The sequence below is a fragment of the Orcinus orca genome, chromosome 8, assembly GCF_937001465.1.
Source record: "Orcinus orca chromosome 8, mOrcOrc1.1, whole genome shotgun sequence".
Lineage (NCBI taxonomy): Eukaryota > Metazoa > Chordata > Mammalia > Artiodactyla > Delphinidae > Orcinus > Orcinus orca.
Genome location: NC_064566.1, coordinates 96,860,462 through 96,885,290, shown reverse-complemented (window position 1 = coordinate 96,885,290; position 24,829 = coordinate 96,860,462). Strand labels below are relative to the sequence as shown.

Genomic DNA, 24,829 nt, shown 5'->3' with positions numbered 1-24,829 from the left:
CACGGGCCCAGCCGCTCCGCGGCATGTGGGATCTTCCCGGACCGGGGCACAAACCCGTGTCCCCTGCATTGGCAGGCGGGCTCTCAACCACTGCGCCACCAGGGAAGCCCTATTATGGTTCTATTTTAACTCTGCCCTCCTCATGTAATACATATAGAACCTGTGGTATAGAGGGTGTAACTGACAAAGCTATGCCACTTCTTGGTTAGGTGAGCTACAGTCCAGACTTAAACTTAAACTCCTTAAACTTCCAGGCTTTCTCCTTGTTAACGGAGCCAAGCCACCAATTTTGCCCTGGGCCAAATGAAAAGATCAAAACGTTCTTTGTGGAATGAAAAACGAGGTGAAACCAAAATACCTGGAAAATTCAACCTATCACTTGAAATAAGAGCAAAAGTTAAATGTTACTTTTAAATCAATCTTACTTTTTAAAGTGAGTTCCCAGTGTATTTTATTTCTGTCTCTTATTTTGTGCCTTGTTTTGTATACATCTCCCCCAGGGGCAGGGTCTAATGTTTATTAATTTAATAGAACATATTTGGAAAACATCCCCTAGGATGATATGCATTGTCCACTATACCTTTTTTTTTTTTGGTCATTAGGGCTAAAACGCAACTCCCATGTACTCTAGGTTCTTAATCCAGACAGAACTATGCTATTCTTTGTGTTTTACTGACCATATGGTTGCCATTTAATACATGTTAGATAATAAAAATAGAAGCAGTGCTTCCAAGTGACAATATCTGAACATCTCATTAAGCATCAAGTAAGGTAAACGAGCTGCCATCACGCATCTGGATCTGCGCGCATCCCTAGGCTGCTACAAAAGACACAGACCCGTTGGTCTCCCGCCGGACGTGCTGGACAGCATTTTTCACTCACCGCCAAGGAGAGAGAAAGAAAAACCAGCCTCTTTTGTTCAGCTCTCTTCCCTAATTATACCTGGGATCCAAATAAAGAAAATACAGCACACATGATCAGAAATAATTGAGAAGTAAATGAAAAGCAAGAGTGGAGGGTTTAATCACATTATCAGTAGCAGGGTCAGAGGGACAGATGGGAGCGTCAAATTATCTACAGTGGCATGAAACGGAGAAAGAGATTCAAAACCAGAGGAGACGATTCAAGAAATTAAGCTTGGTTTCCATGTTAATTCAAAACGGTTTGGGGGCTTAAGGAAGGAGGAAGCGATGATAACTCCAGCGGGGAAACTGCTCATTAACATCCTAGCAAAACAATAACCTCCGATAATAGGAAATATTATGATGTCTCCAGATAACAGAGAGAAATTCAGATTTATTCTCCCATCCGTGGAGTTCAGTTTAATAGAGTATATTCAACACAGCTGAAATAAATATCAACAAGAAGGTTAAAACGTTGATTAGGGGCAATATTTCACACTCCTGACATCTGGAAACAAACCACTTAGAAAAGCAGGCGAGGACACTACTACATATAAAATAGACAGCTAATAAGGTCCTACTGTATAGCACAGGGAACTCTACTCAATACTCTGTAATGACCTGTATGAGGAAAGAATCTAAAAAAAGAGTGGATATATGTATATGTATAACGGATTCCCTTTGCCGTACGCCTGAAACTAACACAACCTTGTAAATCAACATACTCCAATAAAATTTTTAAAAAAGGGCTTCCTTGGTGGCGCAGTGGTTGAGAGTCCGCCTGCAGGGGACACGGGTTCGTGCCCCGGTCCGGGAGGGTCCCGCGTGCCACGGAGTGGCTGGGCCCGTGAGCCGTGGCCGCTGAGCCTGTGCGTCCAGAGCCTGTGCTCCGCGGAGGGAGGGGCCGCAGCAGTGAGGGGCCCGTGTACCGCAAAAAAAAAAAAAAAAAAGCAGACAGGGAGATTTAGGTTCTTTTATTCCTCTGAAAGTAACACTGGCTGCTGTTCCAGCTACCCAGCAGGAGGGAATGAGGTAGCGGGTGGGCAGGAGGAAGCAGAGGGAATGAGAGGTGGGAGTGTATGCTCCCTTGGTGCAAAGCTATTGAAGGCAGCCACTACTGGGTTTATTACGGTATTTTATGAAGCAATACAGGAGATTACCCAGACATCTTCAGCTAACACCAGGATTGCACTAGACGTGTAATATGACAAACGGCTTGTAAAAGGTTACCGAATATTCCAGATGATGGAACCTGCATAAACCATGCAGATGATGGAAACTGCATAAAATTAGGGGGCACCAAATCCTGTCTAGGATTTGGTGCCCCATAATTTCAGAGCACTTGTCTAACCTTCGCCAAAACAAGGATAAGAAGGCTGAGGTTAGGACAAGAATCTAGGAAACAACTCCTTGTTGCTTTCACACACTTTACCAACTATCTTTCTGTGTATGTCTTTTAATTACCAAAGAGCGTTGGGATATTAGGAAGGTTTGGGTCAGCTGCCTTATGCTAAATAAGACTCCTGTCAACCCTCTTAGTGTTATTGGATCTTTGGCGGAGAATTAAATGCAAGCTCTCCGGCATCTTGCCTGGTCACCATACCGCTGTCGAGGTCCCAAAGCACCTCGGATCCCTTGCCACCCTGTGCAGGTGCCTCTTGAAGGGAAAAACAAAACTGTTGGCAAATTGACATCATTGACAGCAAACGCATCAGTAGAGCCTATCAAGATTCTTAAACAAAACCAACAAAAAACCATCTTCACCGCTTGTTCCCATAATGTCATTGTCCTGTGCTCCTCAACTTGGTGCTCTAGACTTTGGGGGCTATTGGACCACCAAATCATTAAGGGTAGTAATTGGGTCCTTACTAGGTATTCGGTGCTGTTGAAAGAGCAGGCGATAAATAACAAAAAACTAAGTGTTACCACTTAGGGAGTGCCGACTCTGCAATTTACATGCATTGTTTCATTTCCTCAGTGCAACCCTGTGAGGCAGGTGCTATTATTTCCCCCATTTTGCAGGTGATGAAATTGAGCCTTAGTGAAGTTAACTAATGTGCCCAATGTCATGCAAGTTAGTAAGTGGCAAAGCCAAGACTGTCTGACGTCCAAAGTCCGTGTTCCGTATCCACTATGCCACATACACCAGTTAGAGGTCCAAAAACATGGAATGAGTTACTGTGTGAGAGAGTAAGTTCCCCATGATAGGAGATGTTTAAGCATCTCCAGTGTAAGTAGAGGATGGATGAAAGCATTGAATCCCTCGGTGTGGAGCCAGAGTAGGTGATCTCCGAGGTACTTTTCTCTTCCATTTTTTAAAAGGTATAATTCACATGCCATAAAATTCATCCTTCTAAAGTGTACAATTCAATGGTTTTTAGTATATTTGCATTGTTGTATAACTATCACCACTACCTAATCCCAGAACATTTTCCTCACCACAAAAAATTCCAGAATATTTTAACCACTCCATACCCTTAGCAATGTCCCCTCTCCCCAGCCTCTGACAACCAGTAATCTACTTTCAGTCTCTGTGGACTTACTTATTCTAGACATTTCATATAAATGAATCATATAATATATGGTCCTTTGTAACTGGTTTCTTCACTTAGTGTAATGTTTTCAAGTCCATCATGTTGTAGCATGTGTCAGTACTTCATTTCTTTTTGTGGCTAAAGAACATTCCACTGTACGGATATGCACATTTTGTTTATCCATCCATCAGTTGGCAGACTCAGTACTTTCAACTCTCAGAATTTATGAACACAAGGCTCCTGTCCTTAATCCAGCTGGGACAACTCACATGTACGACTCAACTCAAGTCAGCTCTGGGACTGTATTTGCAGCTTCTTGGTGGACATCCCCAAGCTGATATACTGCTGCCTAAAACTCAACATGGCCAAGTTAAACTAATTCTCCCCTCAAAGTCTATCTCTCCTCCACGATTCCCGACTTCTGTTAAGGGCAATACCAATCTCTTAGGTCCACGAAACAGTCCTTTTTTATGTGTTTTTGATTTTTTACTTTTTTATTTTATTTTTTGGCCGCACTGCACAGCATGCGGGATCTTAGTTCCCTGACTAGCGATTCCCCTGCAGTGGGAGTGTTAACCGCTAGACTGCCAGGGAAGTACCTTTTTTCTTTTCCTTAAAATTGAGGCATAGTTGATTTACAATATCGAGTTAGTTTTAGGTGTATAGCACAGTGATTCAGCCAGATTCTTTTCCCTTACAGGTTATTACAAAATATTGAGTATAGTTCACTGTGCTATATAGTAGGTCCTTGTTGTTTATCTATTTTATGTATAGTAGTGTGTATATGTTAGTCCCAACCTCCTAATTTATTCCTCCCCCTTTCCCTTTCGGTGACCATAAGTTTGCAAAACTGTCATTTTTTTAAGCTCCTCCCTCTCCTATATGTTTAATATTAACTTACATGCCAACATCTGTAAATTCTATCTTAACTATACCATTTCCCCCCCATTCTGTCACTTAACCAAATTGGAGCTTCCTGTTGGATATTACAGCGGCTTCCACTAGTCTCTCTGCCTCCTAACTCTCCCATTTCTACTCTACACAACTCAGTGTAACTCAGTTGCTGAATTCATCTTTTTTATGTTCAGCTGTGTCCAAACCACTCCCAGGGTCAACCACCTTAAATGACATGCAAAGTTCTGCCCCTTAGCCCAGTGTAAGTAACTGCAGTTTAGTAAGGGAGAAAGGTAGAAAAGTGATATTCATGTATTTGTCTTTGCCATTTGATTGTAAACACTTTTAAAAACAGTGGGGTGGGGCTTCCCTGGTGGCGCAGTGGTTGAGAGTCCGCCTGCCGATGCAGGGGACGCGGGTTCGTGCCCCGGTCCGGGAAGACCACAGAGCGGCTGGGCCCGCGGGCCATGGCCACTGAGCCTATGCGTCCAGAGCCTGTGCTCTGCAACGGGAGAGGCCACAACAGTGAGAGGCCCGCGTACCACACACACACAAAAAAAACAGTGGGGTGTCCTTTCCACAGTGGAGTGATAAAGACAGGCTTTGGTGGAAGACAGACCTTGCCTTGAATTCTGGCTGTTCCACTGGGAACATCATCATCACCACTAGCTTCAGTTGCCTCATCTGTTAAAAAAGGGGAGAACCACTTAGTTCTCAGGGTGCTTGTAAAGATTAGGGGTAGTGTACAGAAAGGGTGCAGCACCTAGCCCCATAGTTGGTACTAATAAACCGTGGCTACTCCTTTCACACTCATGGTGGAGGCCTCCCCAAACGTGGCACCCTGTACTGTACAGAGCGGGCCCTGGCGCATACTCATCCTCTAAGTGGAAATGCAGCGGTCAGGTGGGGAAAACCATGACTGCAGGAAGAGTTAGGCCAAGGGAACAGTAACTAGTGGTTGCAGGAAATGAAAAGGGTGATCTGGAGAAGAGAAGCGGGATCCAGTTAGACAGAGAGGAGGACCAGGTGCATTTCAGATGACGGACGTAGAAGCAAAGGTTGAGGCAGGACCTGGATGCCAGGCGAGGAAGGCAGGGAGGAGGCTAAACCCTCCTGGAGAAGCAGGTTCATGGCAGGCAGTAGAGGGAAATAAGGTTGGCTGGATAAATCATGAACATCTCAGACACTAAGCAGAGTTTAATCTCTGTAGAGCAGTAACCGTAAAGTCATCGTAGGCTCTTAGGCAGGCAAATGCGGCGATGAGAGTAGTGTTTTTGGAAAACCAGATGGGTAGCCGCGTGAGTGGCAGATGGGAGAGCACGAGGAGGCAATTCTCGCGCGGTTTTAGACATCCACACGTGTGGCAAAATGACCTAGCTCCAGCGGGAACAGAGCAAGGGCTAAATCAAAAAGACATTTTGAATGAAAAGAAAAAAAAAAAAAATCACAGGCCCTAGGAACAAGTACTGTAAATGAGCTTGATCCCTAGCCGCCCTTCCCTAAGGCCTATGTTTTATTTTTTTTCTCAAACCATTTCAGACACTCTACTCCTCCAAGTCTTCGTTTTCTGAAACAAAGGTGGGAATCAGTTGACCAATTAATCAATAAACTCTTTAGTCGCTGCTGCTAAGCTATTCTGGCCCAAGGCAGAAAGATTCCTGCTCAGAACTTCAGAACTGAAGAGAGAGGAAGAAGGAAGTTGGAAATGTAAGTTAATCCATCATAACTCATGTCTGAAGACCCAGAACCTTCCCTACACACTCCTCCTAGAATGCAGATACCCGTCCCCCTCCCCTCCCCGAAGCAAACATTAGGCTTTATATGTATTGCAGCTAAATGTCACTGACTGCTGTGGCAGGTTAGAATGTATCCCAAAGGGCACAATTTCTAAAAGAAAAAAAAGTGACAGTCAAGAATATCTGAGTCTTCTACTTTCAGTAGGTGGCATGGCATAGGAACAGTCTTGTCCTTGAGCTGTTAGTTTATAAATATTGGATTGCATGAAAGCTTCCAAGTTCTCTGGGACTTCTTGTGGCTGGACCAGTTTTTCTGATAGTGCATTTTCTTCCTAAATAATCGATCCAGCTAGCTCATGTTGTGGGCACTCAATCACTGTAAATTCTCTAAGTTTCATAAACCTTTCAGAATCGGCCATCACTCGGGACATGAGCTGGGATGGACATAAGCTCTGTCAGCCTCCCCTCAGCCGATGCTCAGAAAGTCTCCTGTGAACCAGGAATGTCAGGTCTTCTTCCAGAAAAAAACCCAAGTTTCTCGTAAAGTGCAGCGAGATCAGGACAAAATAAAAATTCAAATAACACTTCATCAGACTATAGGTGACACTGAACTAGAGGAAGCTATCAAAATAAGAAGATAAATATTCCAAAGAATAGGAGAAAAAGAAATGTCCTTCAGTGAGTGATTCTAAAATTATACTCTTATTTGGAGCAACATACGAGGTGGGGAAAGGATAGAGCCTCCCTGAGACTAGCCAGCAAGCAAGAGTTGTAAGCTGCCTCTAGGTTCCTGTGTCCATTTCACAGACTTGCTCAGTGTAAGGTGAGAAAACAGAGGCTCAGATAAAGTAAGGACTTCTTCTAGGTTAGACAACCTGCTAACAGAACAGAGTGGAAAGAACTCAAATATGGTGTGGTTCTGCTTCCCTGGCCCTATATATGGTCCTCTTCCTATGGACAGGAGGGAAGGCAGAGAGAAATCCAGAAACCCTGCCACACACTGGGCTTCAGGCCATGAGGTCTGCGTTTGGCTTCTCCAGAAAAGGTCGTCTTAAAGTACTATCGTGATTTGAATATGAAAATCACTCATGCTCTTTAGTGCTGTAGGAGTGGTGATCAGTGCATTTTTAGGAAAACACAAACTCTCATTAAAATTACCACAATATAACTCTTTCTCCCATTAATTAAAAAGAATGAAAGCAGTCATATATTTTAAGAGAATAAAGATGTTTCAAAACTGCCAAGATCTAGCTTTAAATGGAAGATAAACCCAAGTAGTAGCAGCACATTGCATTATAGAAGGGGGCAAGATGAAAACCACTAATTCCACGTGATTACTGAAATTTCTGGAACATCTACTACCACCACACTCCACCCCCTTATAATAGTAGCATCAAAACAGCACAATATACAGGTTTCTCTAAAACTGCACCGGTTTTTTGTCTCCCTTCCTTCCTTCCTTCCTTCCTTCTTTCCTTCCATTTAGAAGAACGGTCAGGTTAAACAAGTATATTATTATAGAGGTCAGCAACCAATTCTTTAAAAATGAACATACACACAATATCACACACCCTAAGAACCTAGGGTTTAGACACACAAAACCATTATAAAACATGAAATATGGCTGTATTGGTAAGAGATATTTAACATATTCTAAATTTATTAATCACTTTTCACCTTTCCTGCTTTAAGTACTTAAATCTTACAATGAAAAAAAAACCTTTGGAGAGACACCAGTTACATATTTGACGATTTCTCACTTACCAATTCTTCCAACAACTGTTAGGATAAGTATTATTTACCCCGATTTACAGATTAGAAAATGGAAACTCAGAGAGTAATCTGCTCAAGGTTGCACAGCAAGTAAGGAGAAGAGGTGGAATTGAACCCAGATCATCTAAGTCCAGGCCCTTTTCACTATGTCAACCAATTCTGCAAGTGTGGTCTGCAAGCCTCCGGGGGTCTCTAAGCCCCTTTCATAGTGTCCAGGGAGTCAAAACTATTTTCACTACTAAGCGTCCAGCGAGTAAAACTATTAAACTACTAAAACATCATTTGCCTTTTCACTATGTTAACATTTGCACTAATGGTGCAGAAAAGCAATGGAGGGTAAAGCTGCTGGCATCTTAGCCTAAATCAAGGTAATGACGGTAAAGTTCACTAAGAGTCACGGCTTTCTTCACTGCCACTCACTTGCAATACAAACGCTGCCAGTTTCACTTCAGAATGCCCTTGATGAAGCAGTAAAAATTAAAAGCTTTATTAAACCTCAACCCTTGAGTACACATCTTTTAACAACTCTGTGACAAAACGGGAAATATGCATAAAGCACCTCTGCCACGTACAAAAGTACCCCAGTTGTGTCTAAAGGAAAAGTACTTGTGCAATTGCTGGAGTTGGGTGCTAAACTAGCCACTATTTCCCCCCCAAATGGAGGATTATTTGAACTTGAAAGAATGACTGGTAAGGCGATGCTATTCAGATTTATTTATTTGACAGATATTTTCTCAAAACTGAAAAAAGTGGGCCTGTATCTGAAGGAAAACAACTGTATTTGTTGCCAATGGTAAAGTGTGAGCCTTTAAGCAAAAATTAAAAGCTCTGGAAATTTGTATATACCACCATGAGACTTTTCTGATGAGACTGGCTGTTGACGTTAACCAATGTGATTTTTTTGATATTATATAAAGAAATGTATTAACATTTGAAGACCTGAATAATTCAGTAAACCAATATTTTCCCAATGATCAATACAGGGTATTACAAAATCATGCATGGGATGGGAAAAATATTCCATTCTTCACACATTTAAAGTATTAAATGGATTGGTGCATTTGACTGTGACAAAGTATAAAAATTTCATTGATATGGCTTCAGATTCCACACTGCAGCTACTTTTTTTAAAAGTTACCACTTGTCGGGCTTCCCTGGTGGCGCAGTGGTTGACAGTCCGCCTGCCGATGCAGGGGACACGGGTTCGTACCCCGGTCCGGGAGGATCCCACATGCCGTGGAGCGGCTGGGCCCGTGAGCCATGGCCGCTGAGCCTGCTCGTCCGGAGCCTGTGCTCCGCAATGGGAGAGGCCACAGCAGTGAGAGGCCCGCGTACCGCAAAAAAAAAAAAAAAAAAAGTTACCACTTGTCAAATTTCAGTGTATTATCAAAGAGAATATCTAAAATTATCTGAAAAAGCTATTATTTTCCCTTTTATAAACATATGTCTGTGTAAGGCTAGATTTTCCTCATCTATTTCAACCAAAACAATGTATCATACCAGACTGCACACAGAAGTAGATATTAGGATTCAGTTATCTTCTATTATGTCAGGTCTTAGAGATTTGAAAACTATAAAACACTCTTCTAAATAAAGAAGAGTGGAAAATATAGGATTTTTTCATAAAAACCTGTAATGGGTTTACCATTATTTTTAAATGAATTAGTGTTCTTATTACTTTTCTCATTTCTCATAAATTTTCTCATTTTAATTTCTAATAAAGTAAATATCGATAGCTATAATAATCCACATGAACTTAAGTTCCTCCAGAAGGTCAATAATTTTTAAGAGCATAAAGTGGTCCTGAGATCAAAAAGATTGAGAACTGCCACATTATATCATGCTAACTGCCTTTAACATTTAAAATAATAAGATAGTAGAAAAAATTTCTCTGTATAGACATTTCTCCAAAATTTTTTAAAAGATCACCAAGATGTACCGTAATTATTGTTACTGATCAGAATGTGTTCAGGCAGCCCCAACCCTGTGGTCACACCTACAAACAAAGGGATCCTCTGAAATCAAATGCTGTAAAGGATGCCTTAACTTATGGGTTCAACAGCACCCCAATCAAATGAAGGGAAAAGACTAGAGAGCTCTGCCTGCCTTTAAGGATTTCAAACCAAGGCCTCAGCTGATGCTCAGGGAATGATGATGTCTCGCTAGTAATAATAGGGGGCAAAACAAAATATTCCCTTGAAGTGTTTTCAATCAGTCACGAGAATTATACTTGACATTACAGAAAAAAAAAGGAAAAACACCTACATCTAGCTATTTATCTGTAATGTTTTATGACATTTGTCATAATAGGAAGATATCAAGTTCAATTGAAAAGCAAATTTTTCATCAGTATAGATCCTCTTACCTTTCAAGTCGGTATTAAAACTTTGGTGAACCAGTCATCTGGCTTAAAGAGGATGGCAAAAAGTGGAAGTAATTGCTCACATGCAAAGACAGGGTTTGACCTTCTCCATTCCTGTAAGAAGATGGCTGTCTAGGAGCAAGTGGGAATAGTATGGGTATTTATTTCTTCTATCAGTTATGTTTATAAACAGGGCTAAGAGTACAGACAGGTTAATTTCTGCAAAGTACATTTGACTTAACTTTTTTAACGTTTAAAAGATCTACAAAATCCTAAGCATTTTTATTAATTTATTTTTTATTTTTTGGCCGCACCATGGGGCTTGCGGGACCTCGGATCCCTGACCAGGGACTGAATCCTGGCCACCCCAGTGAAAGCCCAGAATCCTAACCACTAGGCAACCTGGGAACTCCCCCTAAGCATTTTTTATTATCCTTATTAGCTCTATCAGCCAAACGCCCTGCTGAATGACTGGAAACTAAACTATTATCCCAAGAATAAATCAAAGTATACCTCTGTCAAAACCAACATACAAAAAAGCCCCAAACTCAAGGTTTTGAAATGGGAGAGTTGGAATGGGATCCATAAAAGCACAGAAATGTTGGTAGTCTAGGAAGTCCAACATTGAGGATAAGAAAGGTAATAAAGATGTCTTATTTCATGTAGGGTAGCATTAAACCAAAGTTATATTTCAGTGAGCCATAAAAGCTGCCCCATTTATCCCACTAAAGGACACTTAAAAATTCTGTTATATATATTATACCATCATTAAAAAAATAATGTAATATATAAAAAAAATCATTGCATTGTACATTTTAAATGAGTAAATTGTATGTTACGTGAACTATATCCCAATAAAGCTGTTAGAAAAACAACAACAAAGCTGCCCCAGATGCTGGGGCAATTCCAGCTGTGAGCGTCCTCATGGAAGTCTATGTATTACGGAGATTAACTCGCTGGTCTCACTAGTAAAGATGCTCTAACAAGCAGGAAGATATCTGACAGTCACTGCCAGTAAGATCACTTAAGGCCTCCTTGGTGCTAAAACTTTTCTAATATAACTTGTATAAGACAAATCAAGAGGAATATAAATAAAAAGTCACATACTTGGTTCCTTTAAGCATATTTAATATTTGAACTCTCATTTTCTATTTTCCCAGACCCCAGAAAACAGAGTTTTTAGATGACCAATATTTTGTTCCAGAAACATACAGCCTTATCAGCTAATTCATAAAAGAGCTATTTTACAAAGGTACATCTGGATAATTAGATCAATAAAGTCTTTTAGGCATTTCAAAATGTGATCAGTAAAAATACATGATTATTAATAAAGTTTTTTTTTTAAGATAGTTCCAGATTTCTTTAAAAGTAATTTCTGTTAAAGAGTACATGATTGTATGGTGAACAAGGAAAATAAAATGTTCTAGCAGGAAGAGGCTGACTAAGAATAACCCACAGTGTGCATTACAGTTATGTTTGCAGTACGTCTGCTTAGCCATTGGCACCTGGAAATGGTGGACAGGGCTTCCTTCTAGGAGGTACAATTTTTTCCTACCAATTTATTTTCAAAACCATCAGTACCAGTGGGGAAGAATGAGGCAAAGGAACTTTTTTCTTGAGGAAAAAACAATTTTTCAGATCACTTTGAAAAGGGGTAGAAAAGTCAGCAAAGACATGATTTACAAAACAAAAATTGTAATACTGGGGGCAAAAAAGCTAGCCAGCAGAAAGCTGACTGCAAGTTCCTGCTAATTTTCTGTTCGAGGTCTTCTGTACACAGTTCTGAACGGTGCCCCCCGTGACATATAGGGAAGGAAATATTGACCAAAGCTCTAGTAGCTCAAAATAACATCACACACCACCTTCAAAGAAGACAGCTTCCAGTTTGAAATACAGACTCTCCACATGATACACCAAATCTAACAATATCAGAACGAAAAGAAAAGTATGTGAGTGAAAGACAACTCACAGGAAGCATAAGTATTTTCTTTAGCTTTGAAACTAAGGAAAAAATGGGCTCTTCTCCTCTACTATCACACTAGCTCCCCACCCGCTTCCATAAACACATTAACAAAAAAACTTCAGAGGGACTCATCCTTTCTAACAGCTGTTAGAGTTGTTTTAGGGAACAGAAAGCCAAAAAGCTTATAAAATATACCTTCTGTGCAGCATAATATAATAGTAACCGTTTAGGTCCTAATAGCCAAGACAACTCAAGCAGTCCAAGTTAGCTGATTTTAAAGTATGCCAAATATATCGTTTCTAGGGCAGTGATCATGACTTTAAATTACAGCACTCTGGGGGTTTGTTGATTTGCCTTGATTAATTCTGTTCTCTGAAAAGGAAGGAGACACTCCAAATGTAATTTGCCACTTAATAGCAAAGGAGCCATTAGGGCCACATGAGAGAGCACAGGGTCACGGCAGGTCACTACAATAGAGCTCAAACCCAGCTCTCCTGCTCCGGGAAGGTTGCTTTGTCTACCACCCTTGGATCTTTCCGTATGGAAGTAGATTCCAACTTCTGGTCACGTAACTTTGAGAAAATGGCTTCGATGGTAACCAGCCTCACTCAAAGACAGGGTGAATACCTAATTCCATCATTCTGAAAGGCAGGTAGAGTATCAAAGTCGAATGGATGTGATTTATAATGGCCAAAAGAAAATAGAGGGTGTGGGAGGCCAGCATGAGAAGAAGGGAAGAAGTTAGGTTGGTAAGATAAAAAGAACACTCAAAATTGTGGAATCGTTTCAGAATTAGACTTCATTTGGGGGCTTTGTTTGACAATCTGGATATGAATTTATTTGGAAGTACTAGAGCTATGGTCAAAATATTTTTCCAGTTAGCCCTGTTTTTGTTCCAAGGAGAGGTTAAACTTCAGGAAAAAGAAAAGCAAATAGTTGCTAAGGACAAGGGACTGGCTGAGCTAGAAGAGAAACCAAAACTCTGCTAACCTACAAAGCTTCTTTAAAGGAATGAGTGCTAGAGAATTATGCAATTACCCTGTAGCGTCTGAAGTTAAGATGAAAGTTCTATTTGTATTTACCATTCTCCTGATTAACTGTCCACAGATGGTATTAGTGTCAAGTAACTACAGGTGCAATTCTTTTAGTTGGGAGTGACTACATTATTTCCAGCAGCACAATGTAACCATTTGGTTTTTACTTGCTTCTCTTAAGAGATACAGAAAGTTCAAGTCCCAAGCTTTACTTATATATTAGCCTCTGCTTCTAAAAATTTTAATCCCATTTTGATTTAATTTATACTTGGGCTACAACTCAAAATAAAATTCTAATTTATAGATGAGGTCCAACAATCCAAGTTGGTCTACTTAAAAACACAGATCAGTTTTGGAAAAACGGAAACAGGAATCTGGACGTAGATGAGCTTGTTAAGTTGTAGTGGTGTTTATAAAAGTAGTTGGGAATCCTTACCACTTGTGATGAGGGGAAATTTATATATATATATATATATATATATATATATATATATATAAAATATATATTATATATAATATACAATATATATATATTTTATATATATATATATATATTTGGGCAGAGGGTGGGGGGATGGCAAGGAAGAGTAAAATTACATCCTAACTACCCACAGAGTTCCGAGGGCACTACTGAAAGATATGAGCAGTGGATGAACTCCTTGCATACTAACAGAATTTTCATATTTGACAAATGATTTAGTTTTAGTTGGCAAAAATACTCCAAAACATACATACCTGATGCACAAAGAAAACCACAGAAAGCCACCAGAACTGAAGGAGTTCTCAAGTTACAGTTCTGAAACATTTATCCTCTGGAGGGTGCTGCCAGTACTACTATTCATTCTAGAGCAGGCAGTTACCAATGCCTTGCCTGCAGTATCCAGTGTATGTTCTGGTCTGCAATTTTTAAGGTCAGTCATGCACCAGTGTGGAAAAGGCTCCAGCAGTGAAGTCAGAGGAAGTGCTTCTGGAGCTGGTTGGAGCAGCTCTGTCTTCTCCACCACAGCTTTCTCCGCTCCACTCTCGGCTCTCTTTTTAACTCAAAGAGCCCTTTGGCACCATCAGTGCAAAAATTAGAGTCAAACCTCCAGGTACTAAAATGTTACTGGCCTTATAATCAGCAGTACCCGTGGCTAATGAAAGCCATTGTTCAACTCAGTAGTGATTCAGTTACACAACCTTCCCAGACTCTCACCCGCTCCCACCCCACCTTCCTTCAGCGACCCCCACCCCTGCCACCACCTGAAGCATCGCCGTTTGCTTGTTTTTACTTCCTGCTCAATCTGCAGGGGTAATTTTACACAAGTGCCAAAGTCTAATGTATAATTATAAAAATGAAACAATACCAAGAATAACAAACTTATAGTCAAGAAAATAAAATTTGCTTTCCTCTCCCTCCCAAATCCCAACCCTCAACAGAAAAGGAGACAATAGAAGAAAATACACCCATTTTCAAGTGCCTGCTCTTTAGTACATTGAGGATTCCTGTTCATTGGGAGTGGATCCCAGCTACAAGAAGAGGTGCTTGCCTCGGGTGGGAGGAAGCCCTACCTGGGAGCACAGAGCTCAAGTCCTCTGCACTCAGGAGTCCCAGCAGACTACGCTTTTGAGGTGACCCTCAGACAAGCAGCCTACTGGATAGCAGAGGGCACGGGATACAGTTTGGTGGAGGCCACATGCTTCCCCCTGCCCTGCTTACCCCGTCCTGCTCTTCACCTCTCTACCCCACCTCCTAATACCCCATACTGAACTCTTTGCTTCGGGAGCAATCGATGCTTGGGTGTACTAAGTACAAAGGGCTAAAACTCTCACTACTCAGTTAAAACAAAACATGGCAAAATAAAAATTAAAATGTGCTTTCAAATACGGAATGAAGTCAAATAAATACATCTGATTTTCTCTTTGTCTTAAGTCTAAGTAAAATTTCATATTCTACACCCAAAGCTCTATACATTTGGTTTTTGTTCTGAATCAAAATGCATTTCTGATAGTGAGGAGAGCAGAGTGAGAGAACGGACGTCCCCTCACTGACAGACTAGTGCAGCTGCCAGGCTGTGAAGAACCAGTCCCGCTCCGGGCCCCTGGGGCGTGGCTACCCCAGGGTGTTCGCAGGCAGATCCTCTGTCACACACTCTCTCTGCGTCCACACTGGAGCCAGGACGTGGTGATACAAGGCCGATGCTCAAATCCAACAACCTGCAGTCACCTCCAGGACACGCGGCTCTAACTTTTATCTGGGAAGAACAAGGAGATGAGGAGATCAAATTAGGAAGAAAGAACGAATTAAAATGAACACTTAGGGAATATATTTGAAATGCGTGGACACTGTTAACACCTTTGTTTCTGGATCAGAATAGCCTCATCCAAAAGCATGAAAGCGAATGAGTACAAATGGCTGCACTGAACACAGATCCGTCGGTAGCCACAGGGGGACACTGCTTTCGCCGTCAGGGGAGACACAAAAGCACAGCAAGACCTGAGGGGGACCTGCCTCCACCACTAGGGAGCCTCAGTTTCCTGGGCCCACCACAGCTCTGCCTTCTGCTTTTGCAAAGGTGAAGAAAGACAGAAGGAGGGTGGCGTGGGGACTGAGCTGAGTCAGCAGACAGCGGCCTCTGCTTGATATATGATGTTTGGAAACAGGCAGTTTTTCTAAGACAGAGAAGAAATGGAATCTCAGAAGGTTTCCACTTGAAAGAATAATAAATCATTTCATTCAATGCACTGTTCAGGCAGGATGATTCTTGAGTCTGAAATCCACAGTTTTCACATACCTGAGTGCTTGTCTGTGAGGGCTGATCCAGCCAGCCTTTGGCAAAGAATGCTGTAACTTTCCTCCACCTTCTGTAAAATAAAACCCATAGGTTTTTCATTTGAACATCATGAAAAATTTATTTTGAAAATAGGAAAGAAGGCTTTTTTATATTATAGGGACATGCTTCCAAATTTCAACATTAACATCATTAAAAATTTTGTTAGTAGGCGAAAAAAGTAAATTTCATTCCTTTTACCTGTTCCTCTCTTGAGTGAATAACTTAAAATGTTCCCATATAGAAGAAAGTAGAGGAGAGGGCAACCGGTAGAGGTGATTATCCCACCGCCCCCGCTCCCCGCCCGGAGTCACCCTGAAAATGGTCCCACATGCGGCATGAACTAAATTAGAGCCAATGTGCCCTCAGTGGCCTTTTAGAATCCATCAGCCACAGGGTGACCCTACATATAACCATATGAAGAAGGGAAAACCTACCACATGAAGTTAAAAGAAAAAGTAAGGGAGACCAGTCTTTAGCTGAGAGGCTAAGGACACTTTAAACTCTGGTCCCTGAAACCTCTACTAAATGATGTCATGACAAACATTTGGGCTCTACCAGCTGTGCCTACTGATGGCAAACTTATAAAGTCCTGTTGTCAGAAATGACCACACAGGTCAGTTTTGCAATGGTGGCTTATGCAGCGACATCTTCAATTATCAATTTACAGAACTCCCACTCATAGGCAGGCCTTTAAATTACAGGAGCCACTGGAGACAATTTCTATCTGTCACAGCACCTGGGAAACTACCAACATCACCTAACAATTCACAGATAATTAATAGGTTATGGCAAGTTAAAGCATTTCCCAGCCTAGATTCCTAACTACACAAACCCCACCTATCTCAGCTTACTGCCCACATCTTCTCATGGAGGCCAGCCAATCATCCCAAATATATTTAGGTTCTTAAACTTAGAAACCCATACAAACACACAGTTTACAGAGCTACAATTGTTTCTGTTCTTGTGATCAGATTAAAAAATGCTGATCTCAGTTTTCCATCCAGGTCTATTCACAGACAATCGTCAAAGAAAACATACAAATCTAGACCCTGAGCAAGGTTACTGACAACAACCTGTTAATCATTCTACACTTCCTCTCTGTTAAATGTGTTTTTTATATCCGAGTCCTAAGGATGTTGAAGTCTGAGGTACCTTTAAGTGTTCAAGGTCAGCCTCTATCTTACGAATGTACTCCATGATCTGGCTTTGTGAATCTGCACAAGAGGAGGGACTCCGGATCTCAAGACAGGAATCCTCCATAGCTCCCCAGCGCTGCTGGACCAGGAATTCTGGGGTGAAAGGTGAAACTGCCCCATCAGAATGAGCATTCTGGGGAGAACGCTGCTGCCGGCGGGTAGAGTCCATAGAGGGGATGCCTGTCGCGGGCTGCGGGGGAAGAGAGGAAGCAATCTCCTCATCCGTGGAGCTCTCCTGCACTGTTTCATAGCCATCAAGGATCAAACAGGTTCCTATCGATAGAGACAGAACAGTTGGATGAGATTAGTGCTGCCACCATCACATCAGAAAACAGACATGGGGTGATTTGCTGACAACTTTAAAAGTTATTAGAGAAGGGGAAAGGCCATTAATTCCCAAATTCCCAGGTTAAGTTTTAAGTACCTCAGAATTTTCTTACATCAGGTTAAAGGTAAACTTAGCAAACTTTCTTGGTAATTTCTGAATAACTTCATATTCGTTAGCATTTTAAAAGTGAAATGCTGAAAACTACCGAGTCCCTACATGATCTTGCCACCACCCTCCCTGCCAAACACCTGCCTTGCTTCATCTCCCACCACTGTCTCCCTCACCCTGCACTCTTTAACCACAGAACGCCTGCTCCTGCCTCACAGCCTGTGCGCTATTCTTCTCTGCTGGAACACTCTACTTCCAGGTACCCACATGGCTTCTTCTTCACTTCCCTTGGGTCTCTGCTCCCATGCTACCTCCTGAGAGGCCTTCTTCCCTGATCACCTTGTCTGCCCCCATTACCCTCTGCCCCTCAGTCTGACTTATTTTTCCTCCTAATTCTTACTATCTGACATCTATTTATTTGTTAACTCATTTACAGTTAGTTACTCTTTCCCCAAGCAGTGCTTAAGCATCATGACAATGGTGGATTTTTCCGTGTTTTATTCCATGCTATATCTCCCAGCACCTAGGACAGGGTGTGGCATAGGGTAGATTCAGTATTTATTTATTGCATGAAAGAACAGATACTACACACACACACACACACACACACACACACACACACACACATACACACACATGAGAGAATGCTTGGATACCCGAGCGACATCCATTTCAGCACATAGCACAAATAACAATGATTGAAATCAAAGTTTAAATGTGAAAGGAACTTGCCTGAGATGCGCAAATTAACATCCTTCTCTTCCTTTTTAACTGCTCCATCACCTTCTGATGGATTATCATCACTATGTGCTTCATGGGCATCAAAAAAGTGCTCTCCACTCTCATCAAGACCCCCTTCTGGCTCTGCGGGAGGCATCTCTGGGGTCATAATCATGTGGTCCATTACTAAAATGTTACTTGCCTGGCTATCTTGGAATGCCAGTACCACTGAATCCCGTGGAGCAGAAGATTCAGTTGAAGTCCGTGGACTGTAACAAGTTGAAATGTCACCAGTTCCAGTTCTAAAGGGCATCTGTCCTTCACAAGGATGATAGGCCTTAATATTGCCAGGCTTCTGGGTTCCACTGTCTGCCTGCGCCCCCAGAGAGGCTGTCCTGCATCTCGGGAAATGCGGCCAGTCTTCCTGAGTGCTCTTCTCAGTCAAACCCAGCTGTTGTACCAGCAACTGCTTCAACAAACCCACTAAAAGATTTAGGAAGGGGGGAAAAGCACACGCATTCACAACTATAACCTCAAACTGACAGAATTAAATTAGAGGAATGATCAGTTCTCTGAAAGTAAGTACCTTTTTAGTAACATGCAGGCAAAAATATTAATTTCATACAGTCATTTTTTGAGAAATGAAATAAAACACCATCTAGAGAAAATTTAACATCAAACTTGTCTTTAAAAAAATTTAAGAATTCTCAGTGGGAATTCTCTTATTATTCTCCTATATGCCTACCTCCACATTTTCTACCATATTAACTGGAATAATACCGCAAAGGTACTTCTTAAAAGGATGTTGAAAAGCCGTGTTAATCTAGACAAAAGAACCTGAAAGTTCTGCTTTTTCCAGAAGCAGACACTATCTACATAGGCATTATTTTTTTCTAATTTTATTAGACACAGAGAACATTTACTTTATCATCTATAATAACCCAAAGAATCTCCTTAAATGGTGAAGAAGAAAATAAAACTGCCCTGCAAATTTAATTCCATGTTTGGTAGCATGCATAATTTCAAAGGATAAGGAAATATTTATTAGTTTTTTAAAATGACCTCACTAGTACCACAGCTTCCTTTGGTTGTTGAATATAGAATGGATTTAATTTTAAACGGACAAGTGCGTGCTGTGAGGTCACTCACCCAATGAGAGGGACACTGGGACAATGTTAGTGGAACCATCAGAAATCATTACCACTGTTAACTCTATGAGTCTAGAATAAATTAGGTTTTAAAGAACTTGACCAATTCCGTACTTTCAACTCGGCCTTAATTTCTGTCTTCTGTCTCTTTAAATAAAGTTTCCACATAGGTTTGGGTCTTTGACCCTCCTTCTTTTTGCTCTGCAGTCACTTCCTGAGAGACGCTATGAATACTTATGGCTTTGACACTCAGATCCATCTCTCTCCCTGACCTCCTCCAAAATTCCAGTCTTAAAACTCTCAACTTCCTGCTCATCCTTCCTCTTAAATGGCTTGCCATTCATTACCATAATCTCAACATGTTTTAAAATTAAGCCCATAACCTATGGCAAAGAAAAGAAGGAAAAAAGAAAGTGTAGCAGTGGTGGTTCTTTTCTAATTTTTATTTCTGACAAAAATACTGAAATTTTCTCTAAATAGTCCCTTACCTTTGCCCTCACAGCCAAAGAAGCCAATTGTTTTAAGTATCTGTTGGTTTCTCACTTTATTTTTATTCTTCTAACACCATTCTAGCCCAAACCCTTTTAGCCTCAAGCCCAGACCACTCCAACTCTATTCCCATTCAAATCCTTTCGCAGATCTCAGCCAGAGTAATCTTTTTCCATTAGTCATACACCCTAGCTTAGCAACTTCACATGGTTCTTTCTCTGCAGCTAAAGCAATCATTCTCAGCCTTTTTCCCACCTCCAATACACCTGAGACATGTGATCCACTCCCACTTGTAGCAGTGGTTCTCAACCAGGCTGGAGAGGGAGTGGGTGGCTAACCAAGTGGCAAGGACCACCCATTCGTGTGTGTGTGTGCGTGTGCATGCGTGTGCGAGTGTGTGTGCGAGAAGGATGGGTCGTGGTGAAGAATACTACAATCTCCACAAGAAAACAGAAGAATATCTGTAGCCTGAAGAGGTCCTCAAAACCCTGCAGCCTGCCACCCTTCAAGTCTGGAGGACTCAACCTGCTCTTCAAGGTCCACAACAGCTGGGCTCAACAACGCGTCCTCCACCTTTCTAACCTTGTCCCCCATGACTCCTTCAGCTTGTGCGGTCTGCCCCAGGCCAGCTGCCCTACCCGCTGCTCTCGGAACACCCTCAGAGTTTTTGCCTCTGTGTTTTGGTCCTAGTTGGTCCTACCATTTTTCTTGTCTGACTGACTTCTATATATTCCGCTAAATACCTATCTGAATTTTACCCATTCTTCAAGGCAATAATCACCTCTCTCTTGTTTTCTAATGCCTCCCTCCTCTGGTCACGCCAACCAGATCAATTTTGACATCCTATAATTTTTTTTACTTAAGAAGGTGAGGGGAAGTTTTGTCTCATCTTCCCAGCTAGACTGTAAAATTCTTGAAGGGAAAATTCATGGTACATTATAAAACTCTGGTGCTTAATAAGTATCTGTATTAACTTACGAATAAAACTTACAATTCCTTAGTGCATCCAACGCCCACCGTTCTTCTGAGACAGGCAAGTGTGGATCTGGGACTGTGATTTGATAATTGACTCCAACTTCCTTTAGGGTTCCATCTGCATGCTGCTCCTTTGCAAACTGTCTCTCAGCCACAAAGAGGTCATCATCCACCTCCGATTTCCCAGAGGTATCCAGTGAATGAGATTGAGGTTTTGACGACATTAAAGGAGACTCTAATCCCAAATCTCTGTCTGTTCAATGGAACAGAAAAAGCAGAACGTATCTTAACAAAACTTTTAACGTGAAGCATTCAGGAAATATTTGGAAAAAAATAACCGCATGAGCTACAGAGATTGTCTGCTAAGTAAAATACATGGCACTCAGTGCAGTGTGATAATGATACGCAGAAGGCGCACAAGCAAATTTTGTTAAAGTGAATAGCTGATGCCAGGTCCTGCATAAACCAAAAGAGTTAACGTTTCTTCACATTTTATTGAGTAATAGGTAGACTCCATTCTTCCAGGTTAATTTAACAGATCAGTTTACCTGGACTCTGCAGACCAGTGACTGAAATGCCATGATGTTCCACTTTTAATTTTGGAGGTTCTTCTTCATCATTGTCTCCTCTATGGAAGGGAAAAAAAAAAAATCTTTCAGCTTCATGAGGTGCCTAAACATCAGTGCAATAAAATGTTTATAATTGTCCATTCTTTCTCTGACCAAAACGACAAAGTCGTTCCTACTCGGAAGCAAAGGCACACTCACTCGCAAGGTGGTGACTGTGGCAGTGGAATTGGCTTTGTGGACTGCTCCTTCACTGATGCAGCCATCCGACAGATTAGGTCCTGCCAGCTGCAGGGAGTTTGAAAAGAATACAAAACACAGGAGGGAAAGGAAAAAGAAACACACTTTAAATACACTCAGAAAGCAAAAATAAAAACTAACAAACCATACCAGAAACCGAATCAAACCAACAGTCAAAAAACACTATTTCTGCCAGAGAATAGCTTTATTTTGGTGACATACTATTAAGTAGAGATTAGAAAACCTCACAATGTTATGGATACACTACCCATGAAAAAAACTTCACTTGAAGCTTCTGAGAATTTTTTCTTTAGGAAAGATACTTTCAATAGGATAGAACCAAAATAAGAGAGATCCAGCTAAAAAGGAACACATTCTTAGAAGAACACCTCTCAAAGAATACAGAGGAAGTACTTGTTTCCACATAGTTTTTGGTTTTCAAAGTCCTTTAACAAAAGCAGTTAAATTGTGGAATATTATATTCAGGATAATAAAACATATTAGAGCAAGGTAGCTATATCCAGTACATACACAGTCTTTTCAGAAACTGTCTGTGCCACCAGTTCATAAATTTGGGCTCCATTGTCAGACATGGAGATGACGAATAAAGCTTTGTTATCTGGGAAAACAAGACAAAAATTACTCTAACAATATGACCCACAGAGACTGGGAGAGATGTTTCTAGGGTCCTGGTATTATTCTGCATCTTAATCTAGGTAAAGGTTACACCTGATCACTTTGTAAACACACATTCACTTTGTAAAACTCATCAAACTATAACTTAAAATTTGTGCAAATTATTGTATGTTAAACTATATACAATATACTTTAATAAAACAAAGATTATAAAAGCTAGCACTAATTCCACAGTAATTTATTAAAAACAAGTGTCAATGTATCTAAATTACTGAACTATAAACACTATTGCTCTTTTTGAATTTATTCAGAATTGCCCTTTTGCTAAACAGTTAGTCAGTAACATTCAGTGGGTGTTGGAGGAAAGAGGTCATAAATTTATCTTACCACTATGGAACTAACAAGTTTTAAAAGGGATCTCCTTATTAGTACAGTTAATATGTAACTTCCTAACTGAAACTGATTTTTAAAAACCTAAACCACACCTACTTCTTCAGTTATTGCCTTTTCCCCACCATATCAAAAAATGAAACCTTTTCAACGGGATTACCTCCAATTCATTGTCTTCACTAGTGTCATCAATGATTTGAACATGACATAAAGATAAAAGTAATATGCAGAAAATTTTAAAATGCAGAAAATTATTCAGAGAATCTAAGCATCCTCAATAATTTTGGGGTATTCACGTTCTAAGCAGTAAATAAATTTCATTTAATCTGTATAAGAATAGAAAAGGAACAAAACTCTACGCCAGCTGTGCTACTTCAACGACACTGAGTATCTTATGCAATGTTACGATGAACCTGGAGGTTAGCGTCATTCAGCAGACATACTCGCCTGTTGCCACTTGTCGAACCAGCACTGTATTCAACTTGATGACAGGGCTAAATGTGTGTTTGCTATCACCTGTAGATGCCAGAATCTTACTATGACACCTTAACACCAGTCTATCGTCCTGCTTTTGTAACAATACAAGAATATCTTCCAGCAGCAAAGTGTATAGATCTAGAAATAAAAATGTAGGAGAGGTGATCAGTACAGAAATTGAGATGTGTTTTATAAACTTTATAACAATTTGACATCAAAAACTGATTTCTGTTAAATCTAGTAAATTTTAAAAATGTACTTGTTATTGTATTTTTAAATTTCATTTTTTAATAACTCATTTTTAATGTATTACACCAAAGTGTCAGTTTGTGACTGACAAGAGATAAAAAACACTGGTTCTTCACCACAGATAGTTTGAGATACAGTGGTTTAAAGGAAGCTGAGACTCATTAGAATACAAGGATGGAGACAGGACTGAATCATGACAAAATTTTCTGCTTCATCCCTAAATGAGTATTTAACATGCTTCACATATAACAAAATAACATAAGCAGATCTTCTGTAAATGAGTAATAACACAAAGTACCATTGCTAATTGCTGTCACTGAAAAATGTGAACAGCTATCTCTTCTCTTTGGCATAAGGAAAACTTCCTATTCTTTTCCCTTCTCCACTCTCCCCCAAACCAACAGACAGTACACCTACCAATAGTTTTATCTCTATTCACCTTCCAAACCAATGGCCCTTCGTGAATCATCTTCCTTTTTGTTAAATCCAAATTCTGCCAAAATAAAGAGAATTACACACAAATTATTTCCAAGCACTTAGTGAGATGATATTCCATTTAGTCTCCTTTCCAGAAATTCTTACTATAAAAGATACCGTTTACATTCACTATTATTGATATCCGTCAACTACTGAAAATGGAATAAAAATCAGGTTAAAGTAAGCTGCATAAAATTTTCTAGAAAGGAAAAAGCATCTTGCAGAAAAACATTCAGGAGTACTGTCTTCCAAATTTCACTCTAAACAGAGGTAACAGCTAATGAAAATGAAGCTGTAAATATTCAGCTACTAGATTCTCAACCCCTTCCTTACTTTTTCTATGAATAACTATCTAGATGAGGATGATGTATAGCTTATCTGTAGGAAGCCTCTGATCTAGGCTCTCATTCCAAAAAAAGTTCTAAGGAATAGCATTTCACAGAAGTCCAGGTAGTACTGAGGCTTGCTCCAAATATTAATAACTTAATAAGAGAATCATCTTTTAGCATAAGTAGCTCTAGAAAAATCTCATTCTCTGGAAGTTAAGGGGCTCAGCATATTAGCATGCTTTTTGATAAGCTCTTAAAATAAATAAATAAAAGTCTATTTTAACAGCCACCAAATAAATCTGCCAGAACAACCAGTGAAACAGTATAAGAAAGACTTAAAATCCTAAGTGACTCAATACAAAAGCTCCATGTACTAGAAGGGGCAATTAATAAATATTTTACTATCATTCCTGTAATGGTTTCAACTTTTATGCTTTTGAAGGGCTTCATAGAAAAATAATTATCTTCCTTTACTCAAAAATCTGGAAAG

General features: G+C 40.4%; 1 protein-coding gene across 5 annotated transcripts in view; it reads right to left on the bottom strand.

The window, feature by feature from the left end:
• Nucleotides 1-11,312: 11,312 nt before the first annotated feature.
• ARHGEF12 (Rho guanine nucleotide exchange factor 12) overlaps nucleotides 11,313-24,829 on the bottom strand; it is a 145,204-nt gene continuing 131,687 nt past the window's right edge. For all 5 annotated transcript variants that reach the window (XM_033407322.2, XM_033407321.2, XM_033407319.2 and 2 more), the window contains 10 exons: nucleotides 23,951-24,026; nucleotides 23,255-23,422; nucleotides 22,313-22,400; nucleotides 21,743-21,829; nucleotides 21,524-21,603; nucleotides 20,992-21,228; nucleotides 18,376-18,846; nucleotides 17,164-17,480; nucleotides 15,973-16,042; nucleotides 11,313-15,432 (listed from right to left, as the gene is read on the bottom strand). In XM_033407322.2, coding sequence (XP_033263213.1) covers nucleotides 15,422-15,432; nucleotides 15,973-16,042; nucleotides 17,164-17,480; nucleotides 18,376-18,846; nucleotides 20,992-21,228; nucleotides 21,524-21,603; nucleotides 21,743-21,829; nucleotides 22,313-22,400; nucleotides 23,255-23,422; nucleotides 23,951-24,026 — 1,605 coding nt within the window. In that variant the 3' untranslated portion in view covers nucleotides 11,313-15,421. The remainder of the gene's footprint in view (nucleotides 15,433-15,972; nucleotides 16,043-17,163; nucleotides 17,481-18,375; nucleotides 18,847-20,991; nucleotides 21,229-21,523; nucleotides 21,604-21,742; nucleotides 21,830-22,312; nucleotides 22,401-23,254; nucleotides 23,423-23,950; nucleotides 24,027-24,829) is intronic.